This window comes from Augochlora pura, chromosome 9 (assembly GCF_028453695.1).
Source record: "Augochlora pura isolate Apur16 chromosome 9, APUR_v2.2.1, whole genome shotgun sequence".
Classification (NCBI taxonomy): domain Eukaryota; kingdom Metazoa; phylum Arthropoda; class Insecta; order Hymenoptera; family Halictidae; genus Augochlora; species Augochlora pura.
The window spans coordinates 4,077,600-4,093,454 of record NC_135780.1 but is presented as its reverse complement, the minus strand read 5'-3'; the positions used below and the strand labels follow the sequence as shown (position 1 = coordinate 4,093,454).

The following is a 15,855-nucleotide window of genomic DNA, read 5'->3' as shown; positions in this document are numbered from 1 at the left end:
TTTGATTTTCTTAATTTCATTGTAATCTACAAAGGGTACAATGGCGAAGTATTTGACACAGTACAACATAACATTTCAATTTTAATTTGATTAAATAGAACATATTAATTTTATGAAGTTCTTGGGGTTGTTGAAGTGACAGTCAAAGTATTAACCTTCTGCAACTTGTGATACTACTGAAAATAGTTCACATTTACTTACATTTAAAAACAACGATAGCTGTTGTATCTACCGTGAGACTATATTTCATACGTATGTAATATACCAAGCAAACATAAGACTCAAAAATATTGTAAATTAGAAGAATCTCTTTCGATTCGCAGTTAAAACGACTTAAAATGCAAAGGATGATACGATGAAAATTCAGGACCACTTGCAACCCTTCTCAATATCTAAATTATTGTTGCCAAGAGTATTGGCATTTAAACAACAATAATTAATTGGTAAAGTGGGAGAACATCGAGGAGGAGAGGATCTGCTACAGGTGTGAACGTAGTGGCGGGTTCAAAGCACTTCGAGTCGGCGTAGCTTGGAAAAGAGTCACGTGATTTATTCGTAATTTATTTATTCGTAACAGATACTCTCACGATCACAATTGTATGTACGTTATGTAATGTTATCATACACCTATTTTGCGTTACACTTTCTCGGATTACATGCGCGGTACTCATCCCCGTCAGTTTCACGAATCCTCGTTGATAATTATTTGTGACGTTTGTCTCGCTCACTGAAACACAATGGAGACGAGAAACGGAAACGGGAGCGGGAGATCCGCTCGCCGCGATCGTCTCGCCGAACGAATCGACGGAGCGTCTACCGATCCGAAAGTGATCGACGTGTCCGAAAAATTGTACGACGACGACGCGCGACGTCGAACGAAGCGTCGTCGCTGAGCCGATCACGCTGCTCGCGCAGAGTATCGGCGATCGGCAAGCGAGTATCGATCACTTTCTAATTAGACGAGCGCTCCTTTAATTATTGGAGAACGCTCGCCTTTCGTTGGCGATTCCGCGGCTCGCGGATCTCGTTGGATAGTGAATTCCTGTGCTCGGAGCTAGACGAGCCTCTAGGTGTGTGTGCCCTTGTTCCCCGGAAAAAGTGATTGCTTGATCGAACGGATCCCTAAGTCGTCGCGAGAAATCGTTTAGCAACGGAGTCGGCCACGTCTTCCTCGTGGAAATCGAAAACGGAAACGGTGGAACACGAAGAACAAACCGAACGAAAATCCCAGCACTGTCGGCAGAAGCGAACCTAATCGAGCCGCCTAAACGTTCCCAATAGTAACATATACAATATATATATATTTATATATTTTTTTTTTCATATATATATATTCACTCGTATATATCCATATATTCATTTTCGTTCCTCGCCGGATATTCCGCCCTCGCATAGATACCATCCTAAGCGTATAAATTTTGGTCGGTAAAAAAAAACAAAAAAGAGTATTCTATATCAATCGAATTACATAGTTTCGCCCTTATATATGTCACACGTAAAACAAACCCTATCGTCGCCTAAAGTATATACTATATGTAGAGTGTTACATCTTCCCTCGTCTCTTTTTGTCCGTTTTCTTTTTCACTCTTTCCCTATCTCTCTCTCTCTCTCTCTTTCTTTCTTTCTTTCTTTCTTTCTTTCTCTCTTTTAGGCGTTAGGCAAAGAACGGGAAGCTTGTTCGATTCAGGGAATCACTAGAAAAATAAAAACGCGGCTCTGTCCGCCATTTTGGGTCTCGGGATCGCTCGAATCCCCAGCCTTCTTGCCGTCCTCGTATTTTACGGTATATTTCAACCGCCCTGGGTTAAACGAACGTTCTCGTCTACAATGAAGCTTCCCTAGATCGTTCGAAATCGCTCGGCTTCGATTCGCTCGAAAGGAAACGCGCGCCCGGTCACCGCCGAATGGAATCCCGACCGTCCGGGATCAGCGTCCGGCGACCGGAAGTCCTCCGGGTCCGCGTGATCGAATAAAATAGCAGGCTGCCGCGCAAGTACGTTCGCATTCTTTCCGATTCGATTTTTATTGAGAATCGTGAATCCAGGAGATGGAATCAAACAAACAGATCGAACGTATCGGCTGCACGCACACACACACTGCTGCTCGTTCAATCGCAAAAAGCAATGCTCAATCGCTTCGGCGTTACATTCTTTGGTTCCTGGAAATTCAGAAGCAGTTAAACGAAAGCGAACGGGAACGTCGCCGGTGGTCCCGCGAAACGCGAACCGGATCGAACGGAATCTGTAATCAATCGAAGAGGGCGGACACTGGCTCGAGTATCTGGTTCAAACGAAGCCTTAAACGCTGTCCACCTTTCCGTTCGATGCGACGGTTCGCGGTTCGCGGGACGTTCCGGACGGCGTCGTTCGTCCCGTAAACGGCGGTCGCCATCTCGGCGCAACCAAGATCCCCGCGCCGATTCGTTCAATAATAAATTCGCTCGGTTTTCATTGTAGAAGGCACTACATTCTTTTATTTTTTTTTTTCTTCATAGACAAAGGTGAAAAAAGGCTTTTCCAACATATGATACAAGGTACTTTCGAAACTAAAATTAGAATTAAATACCAGTGTTTTCCGTGCTGATCGCTGGACTTCCGCAGCAAACCGGACCGGGCGAACTCCCCGAGGTGTCGTTCGCCGGCTTTGATTCTATTATTTGCAACCAACCTAATTGCTCCCAACGTGTTGGTAACGTTTGCGGGTAGTTGCCTATGTCGAGAAGCTGGACCGATTGCCCCGTGAAAGCTACCGAATCGTTCCGCTCGAAGCTTCCCGCTCGAAGCTTCTTGCTCGCGGTTTTCCGGCGACTACAAGGAGGAGCAATCGGCCCAGGTTCCGCGCGAGGAGAGGATAGCGGGCCCGGGTGGCCGTCGGCGCATAAACTGCAACGTCGATTGACCGTCTAACGACGCTGCAGTTACATGTCCGGGCGGCGCTCCCGGGAACGAAGTGCTGGATGAAGACGCAGTCGAACACAGCTCTTCTACGTGGACACGCAGGTTGCACGTATTCTACGAGTCGGTTCGCCTAACTGTGCGGAGAGTGATCTACGAGTGCCTTCGAAGGTCGAAGAAAAATTGGACTAATAGGAACCGTGGGTCGCGTGCGTGTGTGCACTCGGTTTTCGCGTGCGCGTCGAAAGAGCGTTCCCCGGCGTCGAACTCTGCCGTATTTGGAATCGATCGAACCTCGACGAAAGCCCACGCGAATTCGTGTCTCTGAGCGTGCTCGCGCAAAAATCACGCCACCGCCGACGCCCGTTTCCTAAAACACCGTACGTTCGTCGATTACCCTCGAAATAAATGATTTGTTCGTACGGATTGTCGCGCGTGCGGCTCGCAATCAATCTGGGAGCCGATTTAGAACGTCAAACATAAAATACGCTTACTGTCTAAGTTGAAAGAAATGAAAATCGCGAGCTCCGGCTTCACCGCTCTCAGTCTTCCCTTCGAACGATCGGTTCACCGCTCAGACACGAGTCCGCGTGCGCGCCACGAAGGACTTGTATGAAAGAAAAAGGTTCGGAGACAGAGTGATCGACCGTTTCGTTGATCGCGGAGGATCGCTCGACTGTTCCCGTGCACGGTGTGTCTCTCGGCGAATCGACGCGACGACGGGACGTCGACCGAAGCGCGTACGGGGGTCGTGTGCCTACGAAAGGGGCGAGTCGCGCGGCGGGTCGCGGACGACCCGCGTGGCCGAGAATTCGTGCTAAATTCGGTGCGTGCGCGTGCGCGCGCGCGTGAGTGTGTGTGTGTTTTTTCCGCGGGTGCAATTTTTCGCTTGCGGCCTGTCGAAGAAAGAGGAATCGTTAAATGAGCTACTTGCGCTATGTCAGAAGCAGGTGCGTCGGTTCTCTCGACGAAGCTCGAGCTACAACCTACCAAAAAACGAGTTTTTGTCGCTTCGTCTTTTTTGTTTTTTTTATCTTACTTATCAGCATCTTTTTCGGCGGGCCACCGTTGAACGTGGGGCGGCCGTCGCTCGAACTCGAAATAGTCGGCGGCCGACGCGAGCCGGGAATCGTTCTCACGATCCGCTCGATCCCGGGAGAAAATGCTTCGGGAATCGCGGCCGATCGGATCGCGAGCCGTCGCTCGCCGGGCGGCAGCCGGGAATTAAGATTAACTAACGACTAAGTAGAAGTGAAAACGTCGAGCCTAACGATCACAGCTATTGTACGATACTATGAGTGCTTAAAACTGTTCGCGGAGAAAAACGATAATAGTGGTGAACGGTTACGGAAATCGGTAATCAAAATGACGTCGCGCGAGCTTGTCGCGACGAAGCCGACGTGTGTCTCTCGGCGTCTCTCGCGTTGATCTCCGTTGATCGCGGCCAATGTTATCGATCGTTGGGGGGCCTCGATCTCGAGGTGTCCCGATCGCGTTTACGACACGGATCGGAGGGGAAACAGAATATATTGTATAGACAGAGTGGACTGTCTCGAGCACACGCGTCAAAATATACATACATATCGTATATAGTATATATTATATATCACATATATAATATATCATCGTTATATAGAAAGTAACCGTGTTTATTCGTTACCGTTTCCTTCTATCTTTTTTACGATTTTTCTCATTAAACTGCAAGTTCGTTTGTATTTTTTTTTTTTGTAAAACTTACTCTACTATACGATATCTTCTTTTATCGTCTGTTTCGTTTATCTTCGACTTCCTTTTTTTCTTTCTATCTCTCTCTTTTTCTCTCGCACGCTCTCTTTCTCTCATCCTCTCTCTCTTTCTTTGTCTAGCTTTCTTTCTCAACAGCATGCAGTCCGAAGATAATAAAAATAATATAACGTAGAAATAATAATGAATAGCTTCGAATCGAGTCACGGAACAAAGTTTTGCTTCAGTGTCCGAAATTAAAATGACGATAAAAACGAAAACACAACTTTGTCTATCCCTCTTTCTCTCCCGCTGCTCTCACACCCGCTCGTCCAGCCTGTCGAATCACAAGAAGAATTACGTCGTCAATATTAGTAATATTATATTCCTTTCTCACCTATACATTTTCTCCCACGCTCTCTCTTTCTCTCTTCCGTTCCCATTCTCTCTCTTTCTCTCTCCCGTTTGCTCGCGCGTACACGTTCGCCTTTCCGTGTACCCGTGCCCTATGTACGCGTGTCTGTTGCGTGTGTGTATGTATATATATGTATAATATATATATGTGTGTGTGTGACAAAAGAAACGGATAAGGAATACAAATCGTCGTTTACACTTCACAGCTAACCACAGCATTCGGCAATTATATGTTTCACTCGTTTTTAAAAATTATTTATATCACAATGAAACGCCGGCGCATCCTTCTCTCTGATCGTCTGATCGCCTGTTTCCCGCATGCGCAGCGGCTCCGGCGGCCCATACCTTTCTCGGTCCAGCATCGAGCGATCTTTATGCTCGACGTCCGGGCCGTTTCTGGATGCGTCCGCAGGCTCTGGCAGGTTTTGGCCGAGATCCAACGGATCTCTGTTCCCGGATGGTCGCGAAAAGATGATCAGCTGGCGGACACCCGCGTGCTTTAAAGTCAACGCTCGACTCTCGAGCGTGTATCCCGGCGGTGAGTCTAACCAAGGCAAGAGTCGATGGGTTCCTCTGGTGGGCTAGGCACACCCCAGCTCGATTACTGCTCCTGCATGCTCGACAGCATCGACCGGGACTTCGCTAACGCCTTCACACGCACCCGGTAGAATTTGGTGCCGTGGGGTACATGGAATCGATTCTCGGACTGAAATCAGAAATCTTTATTATAGTCTCGATTCACGATATATGATAGTAGCTTCAACCGAAATAATAAATACCTGAAAAGCGAAGCATGAAAGATTAGCGTTAATAGTAATCGATAAATGAATCACGAATCACATATTTAATATAAAACACGTTACCGGAACGACTGAGCTGTGCCTAAGAGAAGCGCGGTCATTTTCTTTTAATACTGAACCTGTTAAATCTACATTAAACTTAAAGAGTCTTTTCGTCGTTGTATAGCTAATTAATCTAAATGCTTTTATTTAAAATGTATTGTTAGAAAACTGCCGGTGACTCGACCGACTCACCTTCTTGGCTTGACAGTATTCCTTATCGATGACCTCGACGATGGCTTGCAGCTTTTTGGGCGAGCCATCCATGTTCGCTTCGAGATTCAATTCGGGGATGCAGTCGGTGTTGAGGAAGTAGTACATGGCCGAATCCTGGTAGAGGGTGTAGTTCTCGTGATTGGGGTTCCAATAGACGAGCACCTTGTCACCGGGATCGCAGCTGTTCACGGTGATGTAACCCTGCTGCACCAGCTTCTGCGCGTACTTCTTCATCTTCCTGCGCACGTAGCTGCAGTGCCTCGTGCACGTGCACTGCATCTCGGTGCTAGTCGCTGCATCCCGAGAGGAGCCATCTGCTACCACCGCCACCGAGCTGAGCATCTCCCTCTCGCGTCCCTCGGAGGACGAAGACCCGGAGGTCTCCGCCGGAGCCGTGTACCTCCTCGTTCTCACCTTGGCCAGCTCCATCTCCAGCCGGAGCTTGTCAGCCTTCAGCCCCTCGATCTTCGTCTTCGCCTTCGCCTTGTACTCCCGTAGCGACTCCATCTCCATGCTGAGCCTCTTGTTGTCGTTCTCGAGCGTCTCCAGCCGCCTGGCCAGACAGCTCTGATCGTCGTTCGCTTCCAGCCGCACCTTCTTCGACTCTGACACCTCGACCTCGTCCTTCCCCGGCCTCAGACCCTTCAGCACCTCCTGCACATGGCTCAGACTCATCTCCTCCGGCAAGTCCTTGAACTCCTCCGACTTGGTCACCCGTCTGATGGCCGTCTTGTACTGCTCCAGCTCCTCTTGCAACGCGAACTCCCTCATCCTGTACATCTTCACCCGCTGCTCGTTCTCGTCGACAACCTGCCTGACCATCTCCAGCTCCAACTCCACCAGCTTTATGCTGACCGTCCGCTCCTTCTCCACGGCCGTTCGAAGCGCCACGTAGTTCTCCGTCACCTGCGCATGGATGTGCTTAGCCATCTCCACCACCTCCAGTATCTGAAAAACCAAATGCACCGTTCAGTCTCTACTTCTTGATCGGAAGCTTAGTTTTCGAGCTAGCTCAATTACGTAGACTTCTTTAAATTTTATACACAACATATAGAAAACCATCGTAGCATCGAGATAATGATAAGGAGCTACATTTTAGTTCTGAAAGTGTACAAAAATGTTTAGAGGCGAAGAGAAGAGAATGTCAACTCGCCTTGATCTTCTCGAAGAACTCGTTATGGTTCAGATCCTTGGCGAACTCGTTCAGCTCGTCCCCGATGGTCTCGAGCTGGGTCTGGTAGCTCATGTGCAGCATGTCGGTCGCATCGACTATCCTCTGCTGATCCGTCCTGGCGGTGCCGAGCTTGCTCTCCAGTTCCTGGATCCTATCCCGACACTGGGTGACGGAGCTCGTCACAGAGGTGATGTCCTGGAACCTCTCGGCGTTCGCTTTGGCCGTGCAGCCTTGCTCCAACGCTTCGTCCAACTGTTGATGGAGCCGCGTGTGCAGGTTCCTCATCTCGGTCTGCTCGGACTCCAGCTTCTGCCTAATGGTGGTCATCAGACGCTCGTGCTCCGACAGCTCCGTCTCCTTCTCCAGCAGGTTCTGTTTCAGCGTGCAGATCTCGTCCTCGCGGCTCTGGATCAGCTTCTTCACGTCCGACATCTCGAGCTCGTGGTCCAACGTCAGCTCCTGCTCGCGCTCCCGAAGACGACGGTCGCACTCGCTCGAGTAGAGGGACAACGCCTCGCGTATGCGATCCGTCATCTCGCCGAGGCTGCTCTTGTCCTCCTTCGACTCGTCTCGCAGGACCTCCAGCTCGTGGCGCACGGACGACATGGTCTCGCTCATAGCCGCCTTCGTCGTCTTCAGGATCGAGCGCAGCCTCTCCACCTCTTCGCGCGTGTTGCCAAGGTTTTCCTGAAACGGCCGGCCCAAGACGCTTCGATGAGAAACGGTCGGCGACGCCGGACGCGGAAGCGTTAAGTGAGCGATTAGGGGGGGGGGGGGGTGTAGTTTGCGAAGTCGTGGCAGAAGGAGGAAGCTTTCGAAGTCCTCGAACAACGATACTTGTTAAACACGTTATTCATCGAATAGAATGATCGAACACCGTCGTTGATTTCTACCATAACTTTCGCTACACCCTGGACAGTCGAGTCAGCGAGGACCCGCGAGACGTTCGCGAACAGTTTCCTCGCTGTCTCGAGCATCGAGAATTTGTCTGTGACCAGCGGCGGAGAAGTTAGTAAGATCGGGAGCGGGATAGTAAATCTGGCGATGAAAAATGAGAAAAAAAAAAACAAGAACCCCGAGGAACAGTGTGCCCGATGCAGTAACGACCAATAAGTCGGTTAACATTCTGGAGAAACGTGATTGAATAGATCTCCGGACAGAGTGTGTTGTGTGTGTGTCACACTTTCGGGTTCTGAGGGGATGGGATACGAGAGTGCGACGGCAGCTATCCTGTAATTAAAAAAAATTAAGACACACGCAGTCACGCAAAACTTGCACGCGGTGGGACACCACTACGAGTCAGGAGTCGAAGAGAGATTAGGGGGGGGGGGGGGGGGGACGGAGGACTGGGAGGGTTCACACCAACGACAGCCGACAGGCAAGAGATACGTACCCGGGCGTAATACATACTTGCATTAAATCAGCGCTAATAGATTGGCTAGCGAATGTAAAGACAATGACAACGAAAATACCTAGAAACCACAGAGAAAGGGGGACGTAAGTGGACGGTGATCTACATCGACGACGACCGAGGTGAGAATGCAGGGTCACACAGAACACATGAAGGTGTGAGGAGACATCTGGACCGGGGACTGCTGGCGAGTACTATGCTCCGTTTTTCTTAAGAACACCTCTGCACGTTCTCTAGTGGTGTCGACTGGGTTCCGCAACGCGATAACGTTGCGATTAGGTATTAACGACCGGCGACGGTGTACACAGGTGAGTTCTACCGAAAAATAGGGCATAAAACTAGCAAGAGCGCTGGCGAGCACTGCTTCGAGCTCCTACGGGCACGGAGACGCTTGGAGGCAGAGCTCCCACTCCCCCACTCCCCGGTTTCTCGGCTCGCACGGCCAGTCACAATCGGACGTCGCGTCCCCACCATCCTGGCCGCACTGCGCCACGCCCACAAAGTCTTGCCACCAAACAACGAGTGCTCGCAGGAGGGTACACAGGAGCTCGCGAGCGGGGCCGGCGTACACTGCCGTCCGTAAGTATTTGGACGCCTTGTAGAATCTGACAAAAAACTCTGCATCGTTAATCTGAGTAATCTTACACTTGTACGGTAAACGTTACTTCGTCTGGAGCTAGCTCTAGGCTTCTTTAAGAAACTGGTGTCTGGTGTTGCGTGTTGCACAGTGTACAGACAAGGGAACATACCGAAGTGGCACACACCGAATTTGATGGAACCTTGGGAAGAGGGACGAACAAATTACTTGGTCTAATACCTCGGAAATTATTAGAGCTGGAAGGATGATTTGAACTGAGAACTGATGATTTTAAAAAATATATTAAAAAATAACACTTCTTTGTAAACTGTTCCTTTTAATCGTTACTCCATTTGTACGAATATATGTTTGTGAGAAATGCATACCCAACTCCGAAGTACCAATTAAATAGAATTTGTATCTTTGCATTTGGAGATACAATTCAAATGCGAATAATCAAACAAATAGGAGATTTTCAAGTTACACTGTGGCGGTGCAACTTGATATTTCATGTGGAATAATTAAAAAATTATAAATGCACGTATAGGAGTTTTATGACGTGATGCATGCTTGACACACGCGGCCCTTTCTGCGAAGCGATACATAAAAATCGGCGCGTATCGCTTCGGTATGTTCCCTTGTTAGAATAGAAGAACGGCGTGTTAAGTGGACACTTGGTTCCAATCCGACACGTTTATTTAAATGTAACTAGTGAGCGTACGAGATGACGTTAAACACCATTTTTAGTACGGACCGTGACCTGTGCGCGTTAGTACAAGACGAAAACAGTATGAATAGTCCCACTGGAAGGGTATTGGCGGTACACAGATACTTGTGGAGGGTGGTGTACGGGCCGTCGGTGCCGGTAGAATCGTGGCCCGTGTCTACCCTGGGTGGTAGAATAGTAAGCAAAGGTGTACCATCGGCGTGGGGTTCTGAATTAGAGGTAGTGGAACGTTTACGGCTACGACTACGAGGTCTGTTAGCGAGCTGTAAGTCGTCCAGTACCTGGAGAAGGGAAATGATAGCCTGATGCTGTCCGTCGACAGGATGCTCGCTGAGACTGCTCGGCAGGGACTCGTCCATGTAAAACTCAGTACCCATGAAGTCGGCGCCGCCGACGCCGACCGACGGACTGCTACCGCCGCTGCTGGACAGCTGATGCCGTTGCTGCTGTTGCTGGTGATGGTGATGCTGCTGCTGCTGCTGGCCGTCGCACAACACGGACGGTGTCAAGGAAGAAGGATTCGGACTTAGGGAACTCGGCTCTTCGGCCGTGGACGAGGTGGGCTGCTCGCTATACTTGGATAGACCGTTCGCGGCGCGATGAAGTAGACTGCTCGACTCGACATTCTCCGCGCACTCGGTTAGGGGACTCAGCTGAGCCGGGCGCTCGCTGATGGACAGATTCGGAAAGTGGAAGGATCCGGGCTCGTTCGAAGAGGACGAACGGTTCGACAGGTCGCCGACTTTCGAGTTTAGCGGGGATACGTTAGTCGACGTCGAGGAAGAAGGGGACACGCTTCGCGAGGCACCAACCTCCAATTGTTTCTGACGCATTTGCTTAGCGCCGTCGAACGACTCGGGTTTCGAGTCCGTAGCGCCCTGCCCGATCTTCTCGAACTCCTCGGTGTCCGTCTCCGATTCGAAGCCACCCCTGCAGTCATAGAAATCAGCGTTACCAGAGAGAAATGATCGCTCGCCTAAACTACTAGCATAATCCCTTTCGACAACCGACGGGTTTCTCAACAAGGTAATATCGGTGAAACGATGGTCACAGCTATTCCTACTATCCCTACTCTGTTCAGTCATCGGGTACCTGTCAGACATCATCGGAGCTCTAGTTAGCTCCTGTTCCTTGGCAGGCACGTCGACTCTCATGGAAGAGCTGTCTTTCTCCTTGTTCTCATCCGTGCTGGCGTCGGTAAGACTCTTGGACAAGAAGAACTGGGTGATGCTGTTCAAGTCTGGCGACGACACGGTCAGCGCCAGGTCCGGTAACTGCGACCTTAGCGACTCCATGTCCTCCACGGTCAACTGCAACGTTAAGAGCACAGATAAATACCTGTTCAATAATTGTACGAAACAACAGCATCTATGAATTTGTTCAAAGACGGTAGTACGCACCTTTGGCAACTCGCTGTCGAAAACGGAGGGAGCCTGCGTGGCAAACGGCGGCGGGGTGTCCTCCAATCCTGGGAACAAGGTGTTCAAGAAGTGTCCGTCGAACTTGCTCTGGAACTCCCTGCGTCGCGCCAACTCTTCGCTGTGAACGGTGAGCAACTGGCAGGCCAGGCTGCTGGCCCAGACCAGGAAGGCTTGCGAGAAGGTCCTCCTTCGCACCACCTCAGCCACGGCGTTCATGTACATCTGAGGCGCTAGGTGGATCTGCTGCAGGACCTCCAGGTGCCGTCTGAGCCGCTTCAGACTCTCGTTGTACATCATCAGCTTGCTGTCCACCACCATCATCTTGTTCTCGACGTACATGATCCACTTGAGCCGATAGTAGATGTTCACCGACAGCTCCTCCTTCGCCTTGGTGCACCTGCGACGAATGTCCCTCAGCTGGTTGTGGTTCTGCATCATGACGAGCAACTGGCGCCGATGAGAGGCGCAGAGGTCAGGCAGCACGCTGGCGTCGCCCAGGTTGCTGGCTCGGTTCTGGTTCTGCAGGAAACCCTGCGCCAGGTCGCCCTGCTCCTGCACCAGCTTCTTGGTCTGCTGCATCAGCTGCTCCAGCGCGAACAGCCGCTCGCCCAGGCCCTTGATCTCCTTCATGTCCTGCTTGTTCGCGCTGTCGATCGCCGCGTTCACCTCCGTCTTCAACGACTCCATCACGCGCTCGTCGAACTGCTCCAGCCCCCGGGAACACTGCTCCGCGACCTGCTCCAAGCTGCTCTGGTTGTCCTTCGCCGAGATCCAACGCAGCAGGCTGAAGATCTCTTCTTGGCCCTCGACCTCCTTCTCCGATTGACTCGGCTTGTCCTCGGGGCTCAGCAGACCCTCCGCTTGCGCTCGCAGCGTTGGAAGGATCGGGATCTTAGCGAGCATGCCCAGGTCGGCGTTGAAGCTGCAACATAGACGACGATTTTATGTGCTAAATGAAACCTCGAGCAAGCGGTAGAATTATAGCGTCGATAGCTTTTTGGATGATCTAGCAGATTTTATCACTAATTTCTAGGTCTTCGAAGCAGACGATGTTCAGATTTAACGTCTTCGTCAGCGACGAATCTACGAGCATTAAGATACGACCATGTTCCCAGCTCTGTAAAAATGCCAAGACCGAATTTCCTCATACTTTTTCACCCTTTTTGTTGTAACGGATATGCTCGGTTGAGGATTCGAGCGAGTCATTTCCTACCGCGGAGTCTTCGCAACTGCAAACGATTTTTCTATAAATCGCGTGCAACTGGTAATTTTGACCGGCTTAATAGGTTCGGTGTTAAAAAGGAATGGCTTCCTTGGCATCGTTTTTCTAAACGAGCCAGTTGAGCCAGGTATTTACACCGAGTTCCGCAGGCTGGTTATTAGATACAGTATATCAGCGCTAACATAATTATGTGTACATCCTTAGACATTGCGTCAGTGCTACGCGAACGTCAGATTAGACCGTCTGTTTGCCGAGACACGCGTCTTCAAACAGCAACTTAAACCGTGGAATGCACTTACGAGGGAAAATGTCGAGGTACCAATCACCGAGCTCGATGGGACTATGCTGAACATCATTTTTATATGTTTCCTACAGACGTTTACGGACGAGTAGAGCCAGCTCTAGAAACGTATGTTTAAGTACGTTTCTCCAAAATATTTTCTAAATAAAATTTATAAAAATTTTTCAAGAATAACTAAAACGAATTATTATCAAATAGATAATACTAAAGAGATATTTAAATAGTTTGTACATTCTGTTCAAACTAATTTCAATTGCATCGAGAATTTTTTCATTATAATTTAAAAAGCATAGTTTTCGATTTCTATTTAATATTACTTTGTTAATTTGCCTTGCTATAAATCCTCTTTTACACTCAACTCTTGCTTTACCGATGCTGTCATTAACACCATTATTGTAATTATTATTTTTACAAAGAGTCCACCTCGTTTACGCAATAAGTAAATTAAATAAAATTAATTTAAACAGCGTCGACATTTCTACGAATAGAAAAAGAAATATTGTATTTTTATTTTCCTTTATTTTATTTTACTTTCATTTTTATCTGAGAAACCGTACAAATATCCGATAAATAAATGGTACTAAACCCTCCATAAAATGTTCAAGGCCCGCGACACTCACTTTTCAAGGAGCTCCATGTGCTGTTGCCTCTCGGATAGATAGACAGCGAAGCTCTGCTGAAGAAGAGCGGCACGATTCTGGAACATCTGCGTGATGTCCTCCAAATTCGCGACGACGGCGGCCCAGCCCTGTTGCTGGAGATGTTGGTCGTGCACCAGCTTCTCGCAGATCCTTGTCTGCCCACCGGCCAATCCGCAGCATTGCTGTGCCAATTGGGCCCGGGCGACGAGGGTCTGATACGTGGCGGGCATCGCCAGCGAGGCGTCGATTTGGCTTTGTAGATCGACATCTGGAACAATCGAGAAAACACTCAATTACCACACCTGGCTCGTAGAAAACACCTGTGGTGTGTGTCTCCCTTATCAATTTAACCCTCGGACAGCGCGCACGGTCTCGTTATATCTCTCGATCGGAAGGGGGAGAGAGAGAGAGAGAGAGAGAGAGAGAGAGCTCCGGTGACGCGTTAAGTCCGAATTATAGTACTGGCCGCTAGAGCCGCCGCGTTCTGGCACCGTTTCAGAACTCTTATTGTATAATAGATGTTCTGAGAACTCGAGAGGAAGAATGGGGAGCAAACAGTTTGGTGAAAACCCTGCTACTTTCGTCTAAACGCGAGAAGTTTACGAGACGTTTCAGAATTATTTCTGATTTACTGGGTTTGCTGTTGCGATCTGATAAGTGTTCGGGTTGTTATTTAGTAGTATCTGAAGCAACATTTAGTTGCTTTAGAGCATACGAGGGTTTATAAAGTAAACTAAAATTTTGTTAGCAGGAATTAATAATTCAATTCTTGTGTTACATTTTATTATAAATTGATGTAAATTTACCATAAATTAATTTGGAGAATTTTAATATCAGGTTTAGCTAGGAAGGAGGTAAGACGATTGCACTGAACATGCACTGATAGTGACGATGATATAGACAATAGAACATTTTATATTCGATACAGACTTTTATAAAATGTATAATGTTATACTGTTTCTTAGCAGTATGCTTGTTATAAAGAAATTTTTATTTATAACGATTATTAATCTATTAAGTGGTCGAATAATCATTTCAAAAGAGCTGTCGCTGGAAGTGGTCTATGAAGAGTCGTCAATCATCGATCATCTATAACTACGCGTAAAAAAATCGTACAGCATTCCTCCAGCACTCATTTTAAAGGGTAAAGTCTCTACTTTTGCCCCTTACGCCTAACTTTTCCATAAAAATCTACCTCCGTTGTAAAATTTAATAAAACCATCCCCCTGCTTCTGATGTACCACAAATTGATGAACTAATGTCCATGACACGAGTCGCATCAATGCACGGCTTTAAGAAGATTGAAAAATATCGTTGCGCATTCCCATCGACGCGACCTTATAGAGGGTGGTCTCCCCCGATTCGAACGACACCTCCGCGACCAACGATATTACGGAAAAGCGACGCCCTACGGCGACACCTTGATCAACAACAGCAACCGCTCGTCGCGTTCCAGCGTCTTCCAGTTAGGTTCGCCGCGAGTCCTCGGCGCCCGTAGCTCGCTTAACGCTAAACGGGGATAAAACGCCGAGGCCTGGGAGCCCGGTTGTTTGCGAGGCCGTAAAACGGAGGACCCCCGTGGATCGATAACATTCGGAGAAAACGCGGAACGGAACGAGGGAAACTGGGCGAGCACGTATCGGCTCGAGTGTGGCCCGGTCAGTTCTCGCGCCACTAAACGGCAGGTATATATAATTGATCGACGCCGAGCTTCGCCAACGTAATCTTGGCACGCGATGAAAACTCAAGGTCGTGGGCACGGCTCGCGCCGATTCAGTGCCCTTACGTCATAGACTGGACCGCGCGGATCGGTTGCGAAGCGAATTACGCCGTCCAGGCTTCCTGGTCGGGCGACAATTGCCTCCGGCGGATGAGGCGAGAGCTCGCCTTAACACTTCGACGGCCGTTGTCGCGGGCACGTGTCCTCGGGAAAATTTCAATTACAAGCGTCGCCGATCCGTCGCAGTCATTTTCCATAGCATTACTCGCGTGCAACAAAATTAATTAAAAATTAACTTTACGCCGATCCATTAACATTTCGTAACTAGAGTAAGACTGCATCAAGCGTATAATTGTTAAATAATTTTGTTCGCGGATAAAACATAACAGGATTTCAAGATTGAAGCCTCTTCTTTGAAAGCAACCCCCTAAACCTCGATCTAAGACTTTTCTCAGCGCTGCCACCCTCGCTTCCGCGTTTCTCTTCGCGATGCGCTTCGGTAAATCTAAAGTCATCCGGACACCTGTCGTTCGAAGACCGATAAAACCCTGGAAAAAAATCGTACGCGATGCTTCG

At 48.9% G+C, this 15,855-nt stretch overlaps 1 protein-coding gene across 2 annotated transcripts in view; it reads right to left on the bottom strand.

Annotated features, from left to right (window-relative positions):
* Positions 1-5,471: 5,471 nt before the first annotated feature.
* Atg17 (autophagy-related 17) overlaps positions 5,472-15,855 on the bottom strand; it is a 78,030-nt gene continuing 67,646 nt past the window's right edge. Inside the window, exons 3-9 of one of the 2 annotated variants that reach the window (XM_078191067.1) lie at positions 13,539-13,827; positions 11,375-12,317; positions 11,067-11,284; positions 10,256-10,904; positions 7,239-7,946; positions 6,065-7,033; positions 5,472-5,736 (exon numbers count right to left, since the gene is read on the bottom strand). In XM_078191067.1, coding sequence (XP_078047193.1) covers positions 5,632-5,736; positions 6,065-7,033; positions 7,239-7,946; positions 10,256-10,904; positions 11,067-11,284; positions 11,375-12,317; positions 13,539-13,827 — 3,881 coding nt within the window. In that variant the 3' untranslated portion in view covers positions 5,472-5,631. The remainder of the gene's footprint in view (positions 5,737-6,064; positions 7,034-7,238; positions 7,947-10,255; positions 10,905-11,066; positions 11,285-11,374; positions 12,318-13,538; positions 13,828-15,855) is intronic. The other variant, XM_078191068.1, reaches the window with a different exon arrangement.